The sequence below is a fragment of the Varanus komodoensis genome, unplaced genomic scaffold (assembly GCF_004798865.1).
Source record: "Varanus komodoensis strain SLA01 unplaced genomic scaffold, ASM479886v1 scaffold2, whole genome shotgun sequence".
Taxonomy (NCBI): domain Eukaryota; kingdom Metazoa; phylum Chordata; class Lepidosauria; order Squamata; family Varanidae; genus Varanus; species Varanus komodoensis.
In genome coordinates, this window is record NW_025335568.1 from 47,618,326 (window position 1) to 47,634,656 (window position 16,331).

The 16,331-nt window shown below is 42.8% G+C and overlaps 1 protein-coding gene across 1 annotated transcript in view; it reads right to left on the reverse strand.

Annotated features, from left to right (window-relative positions):
• SCIN (scinderin) overlaps positions 1-16,331 on the reverse strand; it is a 54,005-nt gene that overhangs the window by 14,280 nt on the left and 23,394 nt on the right. The window contains exons 5-8 of the mRNA XM_044428741.1: positions 10,243-10,335; positions 6,178-6,310; positions 3,405-3,493; positions 1,571-1,786 (exon numbers count right to left, since the gene is read on the reverse strand). Of these exons, the coding sequence (XP_044284676.1) occupies positions 1,571-1,786; positions 3,405-3,493; positions 6,178-6,310; positions 10,243-10,335 (531 nt within the window). The remainder of the gene's footprint in view (positions 1-1,570; positions 1,787-3,404; positions 3,494-6,177; positions 6,311-10,242; positions 10,336-16,331) is intronic.

The following is a 16,331-nucleotide window of genomic DNA, read 5'->3' on the forward strand; positions in this document are numbered from 1 at the left end:
TTTTGGAAGCAGTGAATTCAAGCTGCCACGAAATGCATTTCATGAATGTCTGCCATCACTGTTTACAATAAATCTATTTTAGCCTGGAAAGAGTCTTTATTCTTTTTGATAAGGTGATATTTTTAATTGGACCAGATCTGAAAGCAAGAACATCCATGGTTTTGAGTTCCCCAGAGCTTTTCCTCAGTAGAGGGAAATCTTGAATCCTTCTAGATTCTCCCCAAGAAAATTGTGCTTGGCATCTCCCAGATTCTGGTAGATATACGGGATCTCAGTGCCATACTCAATAATAAAAAGTAAGATTATTTTCTTTCAGGAAAAAAAATCTCTTCTCCTCCCTTATTACCTTATTGGCTTTGGATTATTCTAGTTCAGTGACAATGACACAAAACCTCTGAGTGACCATCTTACATATTCATTCAAAGGAAAGGCAATCTCTGGATTAATATTGAGATGTCAAAATGCAGCAAATTGTTCATGCACGTTCATTCATTCATTCTGTTTAATTATGTCGCAGAAGACTGATGAGACAAAAAATGATGAAGAATCCTATAGCACCTTAAAGTCTCCGTTGTAGTCTGGGCTTTCAGAAGCCCCCTTTATCTTATAAATATCACATCCTCCCCTCTGTGAAGGCAGAAACTAGCCAAATCTTGCTAGACAGAAGGATGATATTCCAGGTACTTCATCTGCATGTGTTGGTACCCCACACCTTATGCAAGACTAGAGGAAGAAGTCATAACAGAATCTTTTCAACCCTTTGAAAAGTTCACCCCAGTTCACAGGGACCAGATTCAAGGTATTTCTGGAAATCAGAGGCAGCTCAGGGACAAGCTGCATGTTATGGTTAATGAATAGTATGCAGTACTCGCTTTGTTTTTTAATGATTAACCAGCAAGCAGTATGTGTATTGGTGGGGGGGAGGGCAGGTAATTATCAGAACTGCAGCATGCAGGGAGTGGAGATGTATCCTGTTTCTCCCTAGCTGTGATCAAGATGAAAAATGGGGAACTTAAATCTTTCCAAGGAGCAGGAGGGAAAAGTCTGCATTGTCACCAGCAGAAACTTTTCACCCTCATGGTCAGGGTTCCAGGGATTGCAATTGGATAGAGGAGGATTCTCCCTATGTGCTTTGGTCTCAGTAACAAACAACACCCCCCCGTACACTTGTAATTAATTGAAGAAAACATCGGAAATGTAGCTTCAGGCTAAGCACTAAGTGCAACATGTAGCCTGGCCTTCATCTATGCTAGGGGTGGTCGGACTTGCTCATTGGAAGAGCCACGTACAGTAAATGTCAGATGTCTGAGAGCGAGCAGCATGTGGGCACCTGCAGGTGTCCACAGCAGCAAGCGTTGAGTTGCAAAATAAACGCAAAGAGCGACATGCAGCTCTTGAGCCTCAGTTTGGCCACCCCTAAAATATACAATCTGTGTTACTTCATTAAATCATTAGCTACACATATTGCATATAAGGCAGGACCCAAGGGTTGCAAATCCAACATCATCAAGCAGAAAAATAAATCATCAGGCAAATCAAAAAGCAAGAGAGCAATAAGGAAGCAACGTACCTCCACTTTCCCAGAGCCATCATCGATCATGTTGTGCTGGGCTGCCATCTGTGGAGACTCGTGTAATTTGGTAGCATCAAATTCAATCTGTTTAATTCTTGCCACTCGCTCTGTGACATACACTTTTCCAAAGCCCTCACTTTGATCTTTGTCCTTCCAGTCTCTAAAAAACTGCGTGAAGGTTGGTGTTTCCCCTCCTTCTGGAAGAACTTGGATCTGAAATGAAACAATAGGCAAAGGCTGAAGCTCCTCTATCTCTGTCTCTGCCTTAGAGCACCATGGTGCTCATCTATGAGAATGCAGACACAGCTGTGCATTCATCCAATACACCAGACCTGGGCAGAAACAGGACCAAGGCCTTGCTCCAAGCCTTTCCTTTATCACAAATAATCAGGGCAGTAATTCTCTAGAAGCAGAGGGCTTTTCACCTGTGAGTGTGTAAAAGAGAGCCAGTGTGTCATGGTGTGGGAGTACTGGACTGGGAAATTCACTGCGTGGCTTTGGGCCAATCACTCACTCCCAGCCTGGGCTGTTGAGGTGAGGATACAATGGAACCATGTAAGCCATCTTGGGATTCTCACAAGAGGGGAGAAAAAGACTGAATAAAAATGCATCATCATCATCATCTGCAAAGGCAAAGGGATGCAGCTTGGGGTGCACATGGCTGCATCAATCTGCTAGAACATACAGCAGGGGTGGGGAACTTCTGGGACAGGAGACTAATCCTCCCCCGGAAGCCATAGAGAACCTACCCCTACCTGCAGCCACCAAAATTGGTGCCACTGCCCCATTTGTTGCTGCAGTCAGTGGCAGCTGTCAGAACCGCTACAGCAGTTTCGTGCTGTTCTGCTCAATGTTGCAAGAAAGCAATGCAGACAGGGAGCAGGCGTGCCGTTGACAGGCAGAATTTTACCGCAGCAGGGAGTACCCTCCCCATGAAGCTTGTTTTCCAACAAAATAGCTCCCTTTTTGCAGCTGCCATGGTGGCCAATTCAGCAGCAGGGCATGCGGGTCCAGCGGGGCTCTATCAGGCCCACAAGGCACACGTTGCCCATCCCGATAAGCACCAGTGCTGTTTATGGTGCTCCCTTGTGTGATTCAAAGATGGCTGTCATTTTTCCTCTTGTAGCGTCCAATAACCCTGTCTTTATTCAAGTCCAAAGTGAAACCTTTACCGGGGAGGAGCAGTGGCTGAAAAATCCAGCCTGAATTGCTCCTGGCCAGGTTCTCTTCATACAAGGCATTGTTGTGTTGTCATGACCCCTCACTCAAGGAAGTTTGTGTGGGCTTGATGTGTTAAATTGCAATATTCAGAACGAAAGTGGCAAATACAGCTATGCCACAGCTCCTCCTTGTGGTAGGTTAGCAGAATATATGGAAAAGCAGAGTAATACAAACCCCTGGGGGGAAAACATGTAAAAGATGAATTTTCTGCAATAAAAAGTGGAAAAAGAAGCTTCAAATAAAGCAGATTAAACTCCCTCCATGTCCAACCATATGGGCAGGATGGGTCAGCAGATGAAATGGCTCCCTTGCTCCGACTTGGAAGGGCTTCCCTCCTCTTTTGTAGCATCTGCTTTCTTCAAACAGCAGATTCCCCCATATGTCTCCATTTCCTATATAGATTAATTTCTTGCATTTGGCTGTTTTGACGTGCATTACAGAAGGGTGCATCCAGATTATCCCCACCTCTCTGTACATGTTATAGCTCGTCTCCATAGCCCGCACACTACTCCAGCAATCCCAGTAGCAACTGGAGACAAAGGTGGTCCTATATCCACCATACTTGGCAGCCGTACCTTTAGGAGTCTGGCTGCTGCTCTCACAGGCATACCTGAGTGTTGGCTGGATAATTCATTTGCTGAATGAACTCCTCGGCTGTTTTCATGGCTGCTTTCCTCTCGTGTGGATTGGCATTCTTACCTTGTTAAGATAAAGTAGGGGCAAAGGTAACCTTAGCGAAAGGGGAAAAATTCCTAGAAATTGTACACAAATGTAATTTCTGTGGACTCTGTACAATGTCTTCGGACTCAGGTCAGCAGCATCTCCAGTTAAAGGCTTCTTACAACAGTGTATGAGTTTTGTTAAAGGGTGGATCTTGGCATTCCACTGATTTTGGCAACAGGCAATGCTCATTTTTGACAAGTGAAAACATAATTCACACTTGAAATAAAACATTGCAGTGTTTTCTTATGGACTGCTCATTTCCCCATTTTGCAAAACATGTGGGGAGGAGACCCACCACAAGAGAGATGCCATTCAAAGTGGCTTTACAGAACCCTCTACATGCAGAGGATCGCATGCATCCAAGAAAGTCAGGAAGAGAGCAGAGTCCAGGAGTGCTCTCTGCTCCCCTGACCTGCCAAAACATTTCAGCTGTCTAAATATTGTTCCCTCCCCATGTGGAGGAGGGTTCAAGTGGCCACTAGAATTTCGTGCCTTGTCTCCCCACTCCGGCCTCCTGGAATGCGCCCCCCCAGCTCTGAAGGAGGCATTTCATTCATCTTTGGAATCCAGCCAGCATGGAAAGAGCTACCAGGATGGGGATGGGGGTCCAAGATTAGAGTCCTAACTAACATCAGAAGACCTTCCCAACATCAGAGCTGCAACTTCAACTTATCCTATAATGTGGCCTCAGACTGTTCCTTCTGACTGTTTCAGACGTTGCCAGGAGAGCACAGGTTGGATGAGGTGAACACAACACGGCAATCCCACAGAAAACAGAGAAGCCAAAATCACTTCCCCAAGGCTTACTAGCCAAAGTAACCTTGAGAAGGATTCCTTTCAACTTTTATTGTAGAAGGAACCCAAGTGGTTGCATGTGATTGCAATACTTTAGAAGAACTAATATATTATCTGGCAAGCATGTTGTCATGAGCAGGTCGCTTCCCTCTTTCCTCCCCTTTCGGCAGATCCAAAATGAAACCTTAGAAGTACAGTTATAGAGTAGCAATTGCTTTGAGATGTGGAAGAAGCATCTGCCCATGTAAAGGGTTGAATTCTTTCTTCTCTTCAGGCAAAGCTTCTGGCTCCACATAATGGTGACTACTGCTGCTTTAGGGCTAGATGGCAGGAAGGCCAGACACTTTGGAATTAGTCTGCTTGCATCACCTGTCATCCCCTGACTGGGTGGAGGAGTTCTGTTTCTATTACCTCTCCCTGCAGCTTTAAAATGTCTTCTCCCTTTCCTAGACAGGCTGGCCAGTAGGAAGCCTTCAAACTCCCAGGTTCTTGCCCCTATTTGCCCTTCTGCCTCCTTGGAATTGGATGAATCTATCTAAGCAGACCATAAAGTGCAAGAGACAGGCCTCTCTGCTCGCACATGCAAGCCCCCTGGGATAGCAAACTCTCTGGAGAACATGTAGACCAAGGCTGGGCCTTTCCTGATGTCTCTCCAGATGTCTACAGCTCTCCCCATCCATGTCAGAACAGCCAATACTGAAGAGATCAGGAAAGTTTTAGACCAAAACATTTGGAGGGGCACAATATAAACCTGAAATTCAAGCGTTGCCGTACAATTTCCCCCATACCAGATTATCTTCTTCATTACTGTGGCTAAAGCTAAGCAGGGATGGACCTGATAAGGAACTTGGATTGAAGACTACAGGAGACACATGGAACTGTGATTTTTATACAGCATCATTGCTATAGCTATTCAACATTTGTTCATGAGACTTCCACTGAATCCTATCCCAATGGGACTAAAGTGGCCTTCTGAAGCTTTACATGGACTTAGGAGCCTGATTTTAGGTATCTATCCAGCCATATGCACACTGAGTGGCCTTGTGCAAGTCATTCTCCATCAACATTTAAGCGGCATTTTAACTGTTAATATTATTGGATTATATCTGGCCAGGGTGGCTTATTTTATATTGTATTTTTGTATTTTTAATCTAATGTTTATATTTTTTTAATTTAAGATTATAATTATTTTAATTTATTGTTGTAAGCTGCCCTGAGGCTTCGGCGAATGGAGCGGCATAAAAATGTTTAAATAAATAAATAAATAAATAAATAAATAAATAAATAAATAAATCTGCTCCTACCTTCAAATAAGGTGTAAATGGCAAATGGGATGATTATGATAATGACTGAGTTAAGAATTGCTACGTTCCAGGTATCTGTTCCAGGCATGGGAGCTCCAATCATCTCCTGCAGCCCAGAAGAACTTCACCACCTTAGCACAGAATATCACTGGGAACAATCTTTCAAGTGCTCAGGTTTTGCAACTCACTACTGCAATAAGCAGGGATCTTGTACTTGTGCAAGTTTATGGAACGGTGCATCTGCACGTAGTGGCTGGGTTCAGACAACACCGGAACTTACCTAAGTTGAGTGTGGATTGTTGCTGAATTACAGGTTCTTGTTGAAGTGTGAGTTATGGCGTTGCCTGAGCCCTATGGTGCCAACAAACCGTGGCTTGTTATCCACAAAAATCCACAGTTCGCAGCTCAAAACCATGGGCTTTCTTCCTGGTGTGTTCATAGTTAACAACCTGTACGCACCTCTGAAGTATAGATTATTGCACCGTCTGAATCCAGTCTGTGTGTCCTGTGGAATTATTTGTTAGTGGTAATATTAAAAAACAGAAGAGATTTGTCACTTACCTTTCCAGACAAATATTTGCCTAGCTACGCCATGATCCAGTATAAAACACTCTTCAGACAGAAGCATTGCTCTTGAGAAGGGGTTTTCTTCAGCAGCAACTGAAACCTTCATGGACCCACTTGCATCCGATACCTGACAATGTGAATATTCACTTTAGATCAGTTCAAAATCCAGATCCACCATTACTTTCAAATCTCTTATCTCTAAAATAAGAGGTGTGCTTACACATGTTATTATTCGGCAACCACAAAACTACAAATGTCAGACCAAGCAGCTTATGCTGACCTTTGAACATTCTGAATTCCTCTCTTTTGTACACATACATTTTATTTTTAGATTGTACTGAGGCCAAATAAGAGAGGGCGGAAATCCAGAATCTTGGAGGCACTTTTTCACTGGATTTATTTATTTGATTTATATCCCACTTTTTTCTTTTTTAGGAAGTCAAAACTGACTTGCATCCTCCTGCTGCTACTGCTCTTAATCTTATCCGCACAACAACCCAGCGAGGTAGGCTGGGCTGAGAGTCTGTGACTGGCCCAAAGCCACCAGTTGGCTCCATGGTTGAGTGGTGTCTAGAACCCAGATCCTCTGAGTCCCAGCCCTGCACTCTTAACAACTATACCACAATGGCTCTCCATTTTCTTCTAGGTCACCATACTAAAGTTATGCTAAAACCACTACCATAACTACTACTGTCTCACCATTCAAGGTGGACATTTTGTAATGTTTTCAGTGTTGTGGGGAAGTCAGCTTACTTAATGAGGTCGCGAAGGACCTCCCCCTTGTTTTTAAACTTTGAAAAGGGAATATTTTCGCGAGCATTCTGGCTCGTGCACAAAAGGGAATGTGGAAGGGTCAGGAGGTCCTGGCATGTCTCATGCCTGCAGTAATTGGTGCTTTTCTGATGGATAATGAGAGTGGCAGGGCAAGGGAACAGCAGGGAGATGGAACAAAGGAACTCTGAGAAATCGAACCGACCGGCAGGGTGGGAGTGAGGAATACCCTCTTACTTTCCCTTTGAGTACTTTTTCTTAATTGTCCCTGGGTATGCTTCTCCTTCTATGCAGCAGAGGAAGGAAAGGCTTTAATTACTGGTGTCCCTTTTTCTTTTCATAACAATGCAATTTTACAATATAATTGAAAAATGATGCCAACCCCCTGAAACCAAAGTTTCTTCTTTCTCTGCAGGAAGAGAAACTGATGTGGGGGCAATAAGGAAGCATTCAAGGAGAAATTTAAAAGTTATTTATTACTAATTCCTCAAGTATGGTCAGCATGAAGCAATAAAGCAGATAAGGCCTGCAAACAGAAAACTTTCCCTGAGCAATGCAGAGATCTTTTATAAATTGAATTTCCTTGTGAGTGAATTTCCTTGTGAGTAAGCAATATAAAAAGATTTTGGCCACAGTGAAGGATCTGTAAAGCATAATATTAAGTGCTGTGTGAAAGTGCTATTTTATTATTATTAATCATTTTATTTCTGTACAGGTCTATAGCCAAAGTTCTCTTGCCGCTAATTAGGAGAGAGGGATGCCTCCCCTGGGCCAAATGGCTTTCTCACCTGCTAATCCATCTGTTGCCAATGTTCCTTTATGAGAACATCCCCCAACGTGGAGCCCTCCAGAATGATTGGATGGCAACTCCCATAATCCCCAGGGTTCCAGGTTGCAGAAGACAGCTTTATGTACTCTTCCCTATCCAAGAATTTGAAGCTTGATGTCATTCGAGATTATTTCCCAAAGAAAAACTTAATGTGTCATTACGTTTCATGATTTTGCTGGTTTCTTTGCTTACACTGTAACTATACATCAACATGTACAGGAGACAATGTGGTGTAGTGGTTAGAGTGCTGGACTGGGACTCAAGTAACCTGGATTCTGGCCCCACTCAACTATCGCACTCACTGGGTGATTTGGGCCAGTCACAGGCTCAACCTAACCTATGCCACAGGGCTATTGTGAGGATAACATGAAGAAAAGCCACCTTGGCTTCCATGCAGGAGGAAGCCAAGGCAAGATAAGAATGCAATATTGCAATCATCATCATCATCAGCATCTCAACAGAGCATGCAATATGTTATACTTAAAAATAATAAATAAGAGATGAGAAGATTAAAATCAGGTAACTGCAGTTCCCTGGACTGGTTGTCCCTTCAGAAGCACATGAGTGACTCCATCACCACCACTGAACCCGGTAAATACTTATGTCCCATGCCCATTTGTACAGCTCAAGTCGCAAACCAATAGAACTGAAAGTATTTGGTCACAGTCTTCCAGGAAAGCTGACTTTACAGATTGGTCTGTGATAAAGTAATCATGAGTCTGCATTAATGCATCTAAAGCGTGCCCTTATGACTGGGACACAGGCCTAGCTTATAGGCTGTGTCCTGTATCCCAAGGGATTCCCATATCTACTCTTCTATTACAGACAAGGAGGAGGATGTTTTGTTTCCTGAAGCAAAGAACAAGATGGCAGCCCCTCACATTCCAAAAGAAAAGTGAACTGGGCAAGAAGCTGATTCTTTTCCCAGTTCTGGCAATGGGGCAGCAATCTCCAGTGTACCCCAAGGCAGCAAGGTAGGTTAGGGGGCCCATAGCAAGCCTCTTGATACACAGTTCTTTTCTCCCATACCTTGAGGTGGCATCCCCATGTCTACACACTGAGACAACTACATCTCTGTGGCAGGCCCTGATAACAGATGATTTAGCTTTGTGCCAGCCCTTGCATGTCCCTTGTTAGCAAGATCACATTTTCTCCTTCATCCTTAATCATCTATCACACTGGAGGAGGAAGAGTTCCAACACCAGTGGATTGTCAACTCCCCCCACCATATAATGGCAGAACTCTAGCACTTTTACCAGATCATAGCAGGCAACTATTCAACAGGTGAAGTTTCTCCTGGAATGGAGATGCAATTTAGAATCTCAGAATTTTAGAGATCAGATCTGCCTCTGATGCAGTAGGTCCTTTTTCTAGGCTTCTCTTTGGGATACCTGGTCAGCAAAAGTGCAAACAGCATGTTGGACTAGGCAAGCCTTTGGTCTGTCCATTTTTAAAGCAAGTTTTAGGGGCTATCAACTATATTTGAGGATCAGACCAATTCATGTAGGCTAAAGCTGTCAATGGAAGAGTTGTAGTTCAGATGACTATATTCTACCCCCAGTAACAGCATCCCCCTTCAACAATATTGATGTACCCCAGTTGCTGGAGAAGACAACTAGGAGGATGCTACTGTGCCCATGTCCTGCTTCTGGGCTTCCCATCTGGTTGGCTACCAGGTGAAACAAAAGCTGGACCAGATTGGCCTTTCATTGGATTCCGCATGGCTTCAGCTATTGGACAGGAGAATCATAGAACAGCAGAGTTGGAAAGGGCCATGAGATCCAACCCCCTGCTGTTACAGGACACCAATTTACACCACCCCACTCAAATGGCTGTCCAGTTTTGCCTTGAATATCTCTAATGTGGGAGAGCCCACCACCTCTCTAGGCAGTTGTTTCCTCTGTTGTATTCCTCAGACAGTGAGGAAACCTTTCCTGATATCTAGCCTGAATCTGGGTTGTCACAACTTGAATTGATTATTCTGTGTTCTGCACTCCAGCATCAGCAAGAAGAGATCTTGAGCTTCTGAAAACTGTAATAGATAAATAAAAGCATGTCCCTTGGAGGTTAACCCTGTTTAAAAGAGAGTACTACACTGCAAACTATTTCTGTTCCACTGCTTCCTTCACTTCTGCACAAGAAAACTGGAAGAACTGCTTCAGCAGGCTGGCACTTTCATCAAGAGCTGCCCATCCCTGAGCATGTTCTTCCTTTTCCTTCTGGAAGGAAGTACTCAGAATTGCCTCGTATCATCAACTGCTAAGAGCAAGAAGGGACTGCTGGAAGCACACCCTGTGACTTGCCTATCTTTGTGGCTTCTAATTGATTTACAAGGCTGAACTGACCTTAGCTGAAAAGTGGAGTGTGAATACAAACACATGCTTAAACAGGAAGCAAACCAAGCACATGCCTCCATTATGGAAAACAGCCCTGCAGAAAATGGGAGGTTCTGCTCTTACCATGTACAGTTTTGCAATTCTCCTGTTGGTGATATCAGCAGCCTCATCGTCACTATCATCACCCTCCCGAAGTTGTGGCTTGCATCCTAGAACCTACAGTGGAAAGTGAGATGAGAAGACAGATATAGCATCATAATAAACAAACTCCCTGGCATTTCATTTTTAATGTATGGTGAGATTAGCAGCATGGTAAGAAGGATAATTGGAAAATTCAAAGCAACTACAAACCAATTTAGGGCCAAAGTGTATATGACATGGAACAATCTGTGATCTGATTACACAACATCTTCCTTCTGACCTTCCCTCCTTCTGCACAAAATGCATATCTAGGGTTCTCTGGCAGATTCTCCTCTAAGCACTGAGTGCACCCAGACCTACTTAGTTTCAGCAAAGTTGATAAAACATGTGCCTTCAGACTGTACTCTAGGGCAGAGCCAGCTGTGGGGTGCATTTTTTTTAGTTTAGAACAACCCTAAGACTCAACACACCAAGGAAAATTAACCTGGCTAATCATGTTTAAAAACACTTTGTACAGAATTGGCCAAGCAGCAAATTCAGATGTTCTCTCAAAGCAAATTCAGATGTTTTCCCAGATCACCAATTTGGAAGAAACCAACTGACATCATCTCATGGCTTGGAACAAGAAACTGGAAAATAATTTCCTTATTAAATACTTTAAGCTGTTCAAACAGCAAATGATCTCAAGGCCCGATTTTCCTAAGCATATTGATTAGCCTCAGGATCAGACAAAGTCTTAATCATTGCTGGGATGATTATTAGTTACTCAGTTCATACTAAAATTCACAAAGATCAAGTACCTTAAGAATTCCTACTGGTGACAGAAGCTGCTTTGTATAACACTTGTGTTTGAACATGCTGCTTGCCAGTCCACACCGACTACCAACTACCTTAGTCCAGTCCGCTCTAGGTGACAACAGAATCCCACCAGCTCTTATGAATGGTCAGGAAGGTGACTTTGCCCTTTTCCTTGCAGAGCTTAGCTTCCACCTTGGCCTTCCCACCAACCTACGTGATTGGCTTAGTGGCCAGTCTACCAGCTCATTCTTCTAAACCTCTTTGCTATGTTTTATGAATATACTTATGCGAGCTGGCCCATTCACAAACCAAGTTAGTGTGCCTCTGATCACTGTGTCTACTCAAATGGCAAGTACACTTACAGTATATCACAGAAGTGAGTACACCCCTCACATTTTGTAAATATTCTATTATATCTTTTCATGTGACAACCCTGAAGAAATGACACTTTGCTACAATGTAAAGTAGTGAGTATACAGCTTGTATAACAGTGTAAATTTGCCGTCCCCTCAAAATAACTCAACACACAGTCATTAATGTCTAAACCGCTGGCAACAAAAGTGAGTACACCTCTAAGGGAAACTGTCCACATTGGGCATTATTAGCCATTTTCCCTCCCCAGTGTCATGTGACTCGTTAGTGTTACAAGGTCTCAGGTGTGAAGGGGGAGCAGGTGTGTTAAATTTGGTGTTATCGCTCTCACTCTCTCATACTGGTCACTGGAAGTTCAACATGGCACCTCATGGCAAAGAACTCTCTGAGGATCTGAAAAAAAGAATTGTTGCTCTACATAAAGATGGCCTAGGCTATAAGAAGATTGCCAAGACCCTGAAACTGAGCTGCAGCACGGTGGCCAAGACCATACAGCTGTTTAACAGGACAGGTTTCACTCAGAACAGGCCTCGCCATGGTCGACCAAAGAAGTTGAGTGCATGTGCTCAACGTCATATCCAGAGGTTGGCTTTGGGAAATAGACATATGTGCGCTGCCAGCATTGCTGCAGAGGTTGAAGGGGTGGTAGGTCAGCCTGTCAGTGCTCAGACCATACGCCACACACTGCATCAAATTGGTCTGCAGGGCTGTCATCCCAAAAGGAAGCCTCTTCTAAAGATGATGCCCAAGAAAGCCTGCAAACAGTTTGCTGAAGACAAACAGACTAAGGACATGGATTAGTGGAACCATGTCCTGTGGTCTGATGAGACCAAGATAAACTTATTTGGTTCAGATGGTTAATAAATACTAACCCTACTCTATATTGTCTAGGAAATGGTTCTCCCAGGAATCGAAGCCAGCAAATTTGGTCAGCAAAATAGCTCTGGTCAGTTCACAGTCCAGAGGAAGGCACAAGCCCATCTCCAGGACCTTGTTTTTTAACCATTTCTGACAACAAGGTGATATCCAGGAGTCAATTCAAGAATGGTGAAAACTTGGTTTTTGCCAATCCTTCAAGAAGGTAATCCACCAAGTCATCAGGAAAGGATCAAAAAGTTGTAACCAATTTAATTGACAATATTCCACACAAAGTCTGACCCCTCTCCCATCCTTCTTGCCTGCTAGGACCACAGGCAAAGACCTTGGACTCAAGGAGAGCTGAATCATTCCATTTGCAGCATAGATTGTATTTCTTTTCTTTTCTTTTCTTTTCTTTTCTTTTCTTTTCTTTTCTTTTCTTTTTTGGAGTACATTTTATTATTATTTTCTACAAACTAAAAAAAAGAAACTAAAAAACATCAATCATCAGAAACATCAGACCTGCTGGGTCAGCCCCCCATTTTTTAATAGCAATCCGTAAGTATATTCAAATCTATGCATAGTCCCATTTCTCTAGCCAATCATAGATTGTATTTCCATGGCAATGTCCTTGGCAGGCTGCCCCATCACTCAGTATGGTATGGACTGAATCAGGGGATGATCTCTGTTCAGGATTGAGTGCTGGACAAAGGAGGATGGTCCAAGTTTGTTGGTAAACCTAATCCGAAGCTCCTGAAACACCTTCTACAACTGAACCCACAGCCTGACACTCAGAAAAGGAGGAAACTCCATTTCCTCAATTCTAACTGCCTGCTGACCCTTCCGTAACACTTCTAGCACCTGACCTATCTCTTCTTTGTCTAGCGTATGCTGAAACACCATCCCCTTTCAATCTACAAAAGGTTTCAGCATATTGACATAAAAAATTAAGAACTTGTGGGATGGCCCCAGAGACCACAGCAAATGAATAACTCCCCCCACATGCTGTTTAACCAATCAGGGTTCCTCCATCTGATTTGCCTTATTTAATAGGCCATACTTGCTCTCCCGGTTTTCTTGGGCCTGGGCTAAATGTGTCTTAGCAACTTCTCAAAAGTCCTGCAGTGTCTTTAGCAAATTCTGCATAAAGGCTGCCACCAACTATAGAATGGAATCCACTCTTCCCTCTCACTCTGCCTTCAGTGTAGCCAGTAGGATTTGTAGCCTAAAAAGAGCATTTTTTTTGAATCTCCCAAACTCGGGTGCCCTTCAGTAGCCTCAATCCCTCCCTAGTAGCCTCAGTCCCTAGAGAAGTGCCAACTACCTCTGCAATTTCATCCAATTCTGCTCAGAAATGGAAAAAAAAATATTGCCAGTTCCTTCTTTTATTTAAACAAATCAACATTTAAAGGCATCTAGCACAAACTCCTCTGCACATACTGTTTGAAATGTGGTAGGTATAATCTCCTTGGAAGATCCTACCATGCTTGCAAATCTCAATCAAGTCTATCAAATAGGAAAAAGTACAGTCTTTTGTTGATCTCCAGTGATGGTGATTTGCATTTCCAGAATGAGATCTTGATCTGGGTCTGTATCAAAGCTCTCAGCATCTGAAATGGGTCAAGACAAATCGGGCTATTTCCCAGATCACTGTATACTACTGAGATCAGTGCACACCCCTAATGTGAAGATAATAACACAGAGCTATTATTCTTTAACTGTTGTTCTGATCATTTAGATAATGCAAATCCGTATTATTAAAAGGAGAGCTAAACTGGGTCCAAATTATAACGACTTGCCGGGGGTCCACAAAATCAGCTCTGTGTGTATCTTAAGAGCAAATACTTGTCTTAACTACACAGTGGTTCAGCACTGAGATCTTTAGGGCACATTCCTATAGCTGGCTGGAATACTAGGAGTTGTAGGCCTTTTTTGGGTTGGGTTGGGGGGGTCAAAACTTGTACCAGTTTGCACCATTAGATAGCTTAACTCCCATCCCTTGGCAGATGCAGTTCAAATCTGGCATTTCTCACTCAACTTCTATTTTAAAACCTGCCCTCCATTTCAAACAAGAAAGGAGCATATTTGCATGGAGCACTCATTAAACATCCAGACAGATAAATTTAGCCTATTTGAAATTATTGCAGCTAATCCTCAAGATTAGATCAAAATGACACTCAAAACAGGGCTGGCTGCTGTGTATCTTTTGGCCAAACGTAGGACATCTGTCACTGAATTCACTTTGCATTCACCGAAGCTTAATCTAGCTTAATTTGGCTTAATATCTAACTAGTAAAATGTTTAAATAAGATAAGTACAATGTAATATGCCCAGTTCAGAGAAGATATTTATAAAGAATGGGCTCTGATGTTGACAATGTAAATATTTGATAAGGGAGAAACTGCCAAGGCATACAGTGCAAACAGAGAACACCTTAACCGCCTGCAACCAGCATGGCTTTCTGTCCCAGTATATAAATATATTATACAGCTATACAAAGTGATTTCTGCAAATGCAGTTCCATTTCTCAGCTGGTACTTCACTCATATGCATGGCCCATGTCACTCACTTCCTGCTGGTTAGAGATGTCAAAAAATGTGCAGTCTTCTTTATTTAAAAATTTCCAGACTGTCCTTTACCGTGGTCTCAGAATGGTTTAATAATAAAACAATATAAAATTTAAAACACAGCATCCTAATACAATTTCCAGTGAGCAATAAAACCATCAAATCTTAAAACATTGGGAAAATTAAAAGGTTTTAGCCTGGTGCCGAAAAGAATAACGTGATGGTGCCAGGCGAGCCTCTCTGGGGAACGAATTCCACAATCTTATGGCAAGCAAGAAAAGGCCAAGTGAAAAGCTGAATGCACCCTTGAGGTATAAACATCTAGCACACTATTCACATCAGCCCAAGTCAGAGTGCTTGTGCCGTAAGCGATTTGGGGCCGGGTTTGGGTCCTAAAGGACCACCTTCATCACGATGTTAAGATCTTTTTCAAAGGCTCTGTTCATATGCTCACCGGTAAGATAAATTAGGCTGAGCATCTTGTCTAAGTCCTTCCCAAGAGAATCGTATATGGCTCCTGCAGTTATAGGAACCACTTCAAAATCACTGAAAGAGAGGGCATGGAAGGATGCTGAGCAGCATAAACTTTGCAATTGGTAAGTTATATTCTAGATGAAAGTTCATAAATAGCCATGATGATGAAACTACAGACACAGAACATCTCAACATAATTGGGAAGACTGGCCAGGTGGCCTTTTGCCCACTCAACCTGTTCTCCAGAGAAGCTCTGTTGATGAACAGCTCCAAGATCCTGCTCCTGCTTCTTATGGCTCCTTGTCTTAAATTGGACTTAGACTGTACAACCCTTCAAAGAGAGGACACCTCCAGGGCTGTCCACTGTAAAGGAAGTCATGTGGCCACCACAGCTACAATACAAGGTGGTTGTTTCCTAAGGGTTGTGGAGAAAAACCATCCATTTGCAAGTTTCTTCTCAGCAATACTAGTTCAATCAAGGAAGTCTCTTTTTACTTTACTGATAATCAGCAGGATAAGCAAATGAACTAGAAATGGTGGTTACAACTCTAACAAACAAATGCCATCTATCTAACTAGAAAACCCATCCGCAGGTTTACCACTATGAGTAAGCGAAGATATAACCAAAAGAGAACGCTACCCTCCCCGACAAAAAAAGGAAAATAGTATAGCTTAATCCCAGTGGTGATGTGGTTTTAAAAACCAAGAAAACTTTATAGTATTTCTCCAAGTACTAAAACTCAAAACACACAGAACAGCACTCTTATCTCTATTAGGACTTTTGACCTGGAATATGTGGATATAAAATTTACAAGCCTTTCCAGAGCCATGAAGTTTGGAATGCTCCTTCCCTATTTAGAGAAGGACAAAATTCTGACAATAAAAATAGAGTCTTTGTGGTGCCTTGGAGATTATGGGCTAGATGCAAAATTACTCATACTTAGAAGAGGCTGATTGAAATCCATGGGGCAGCAGTTCTACTGATTCCAGTAGGTCTGTCCC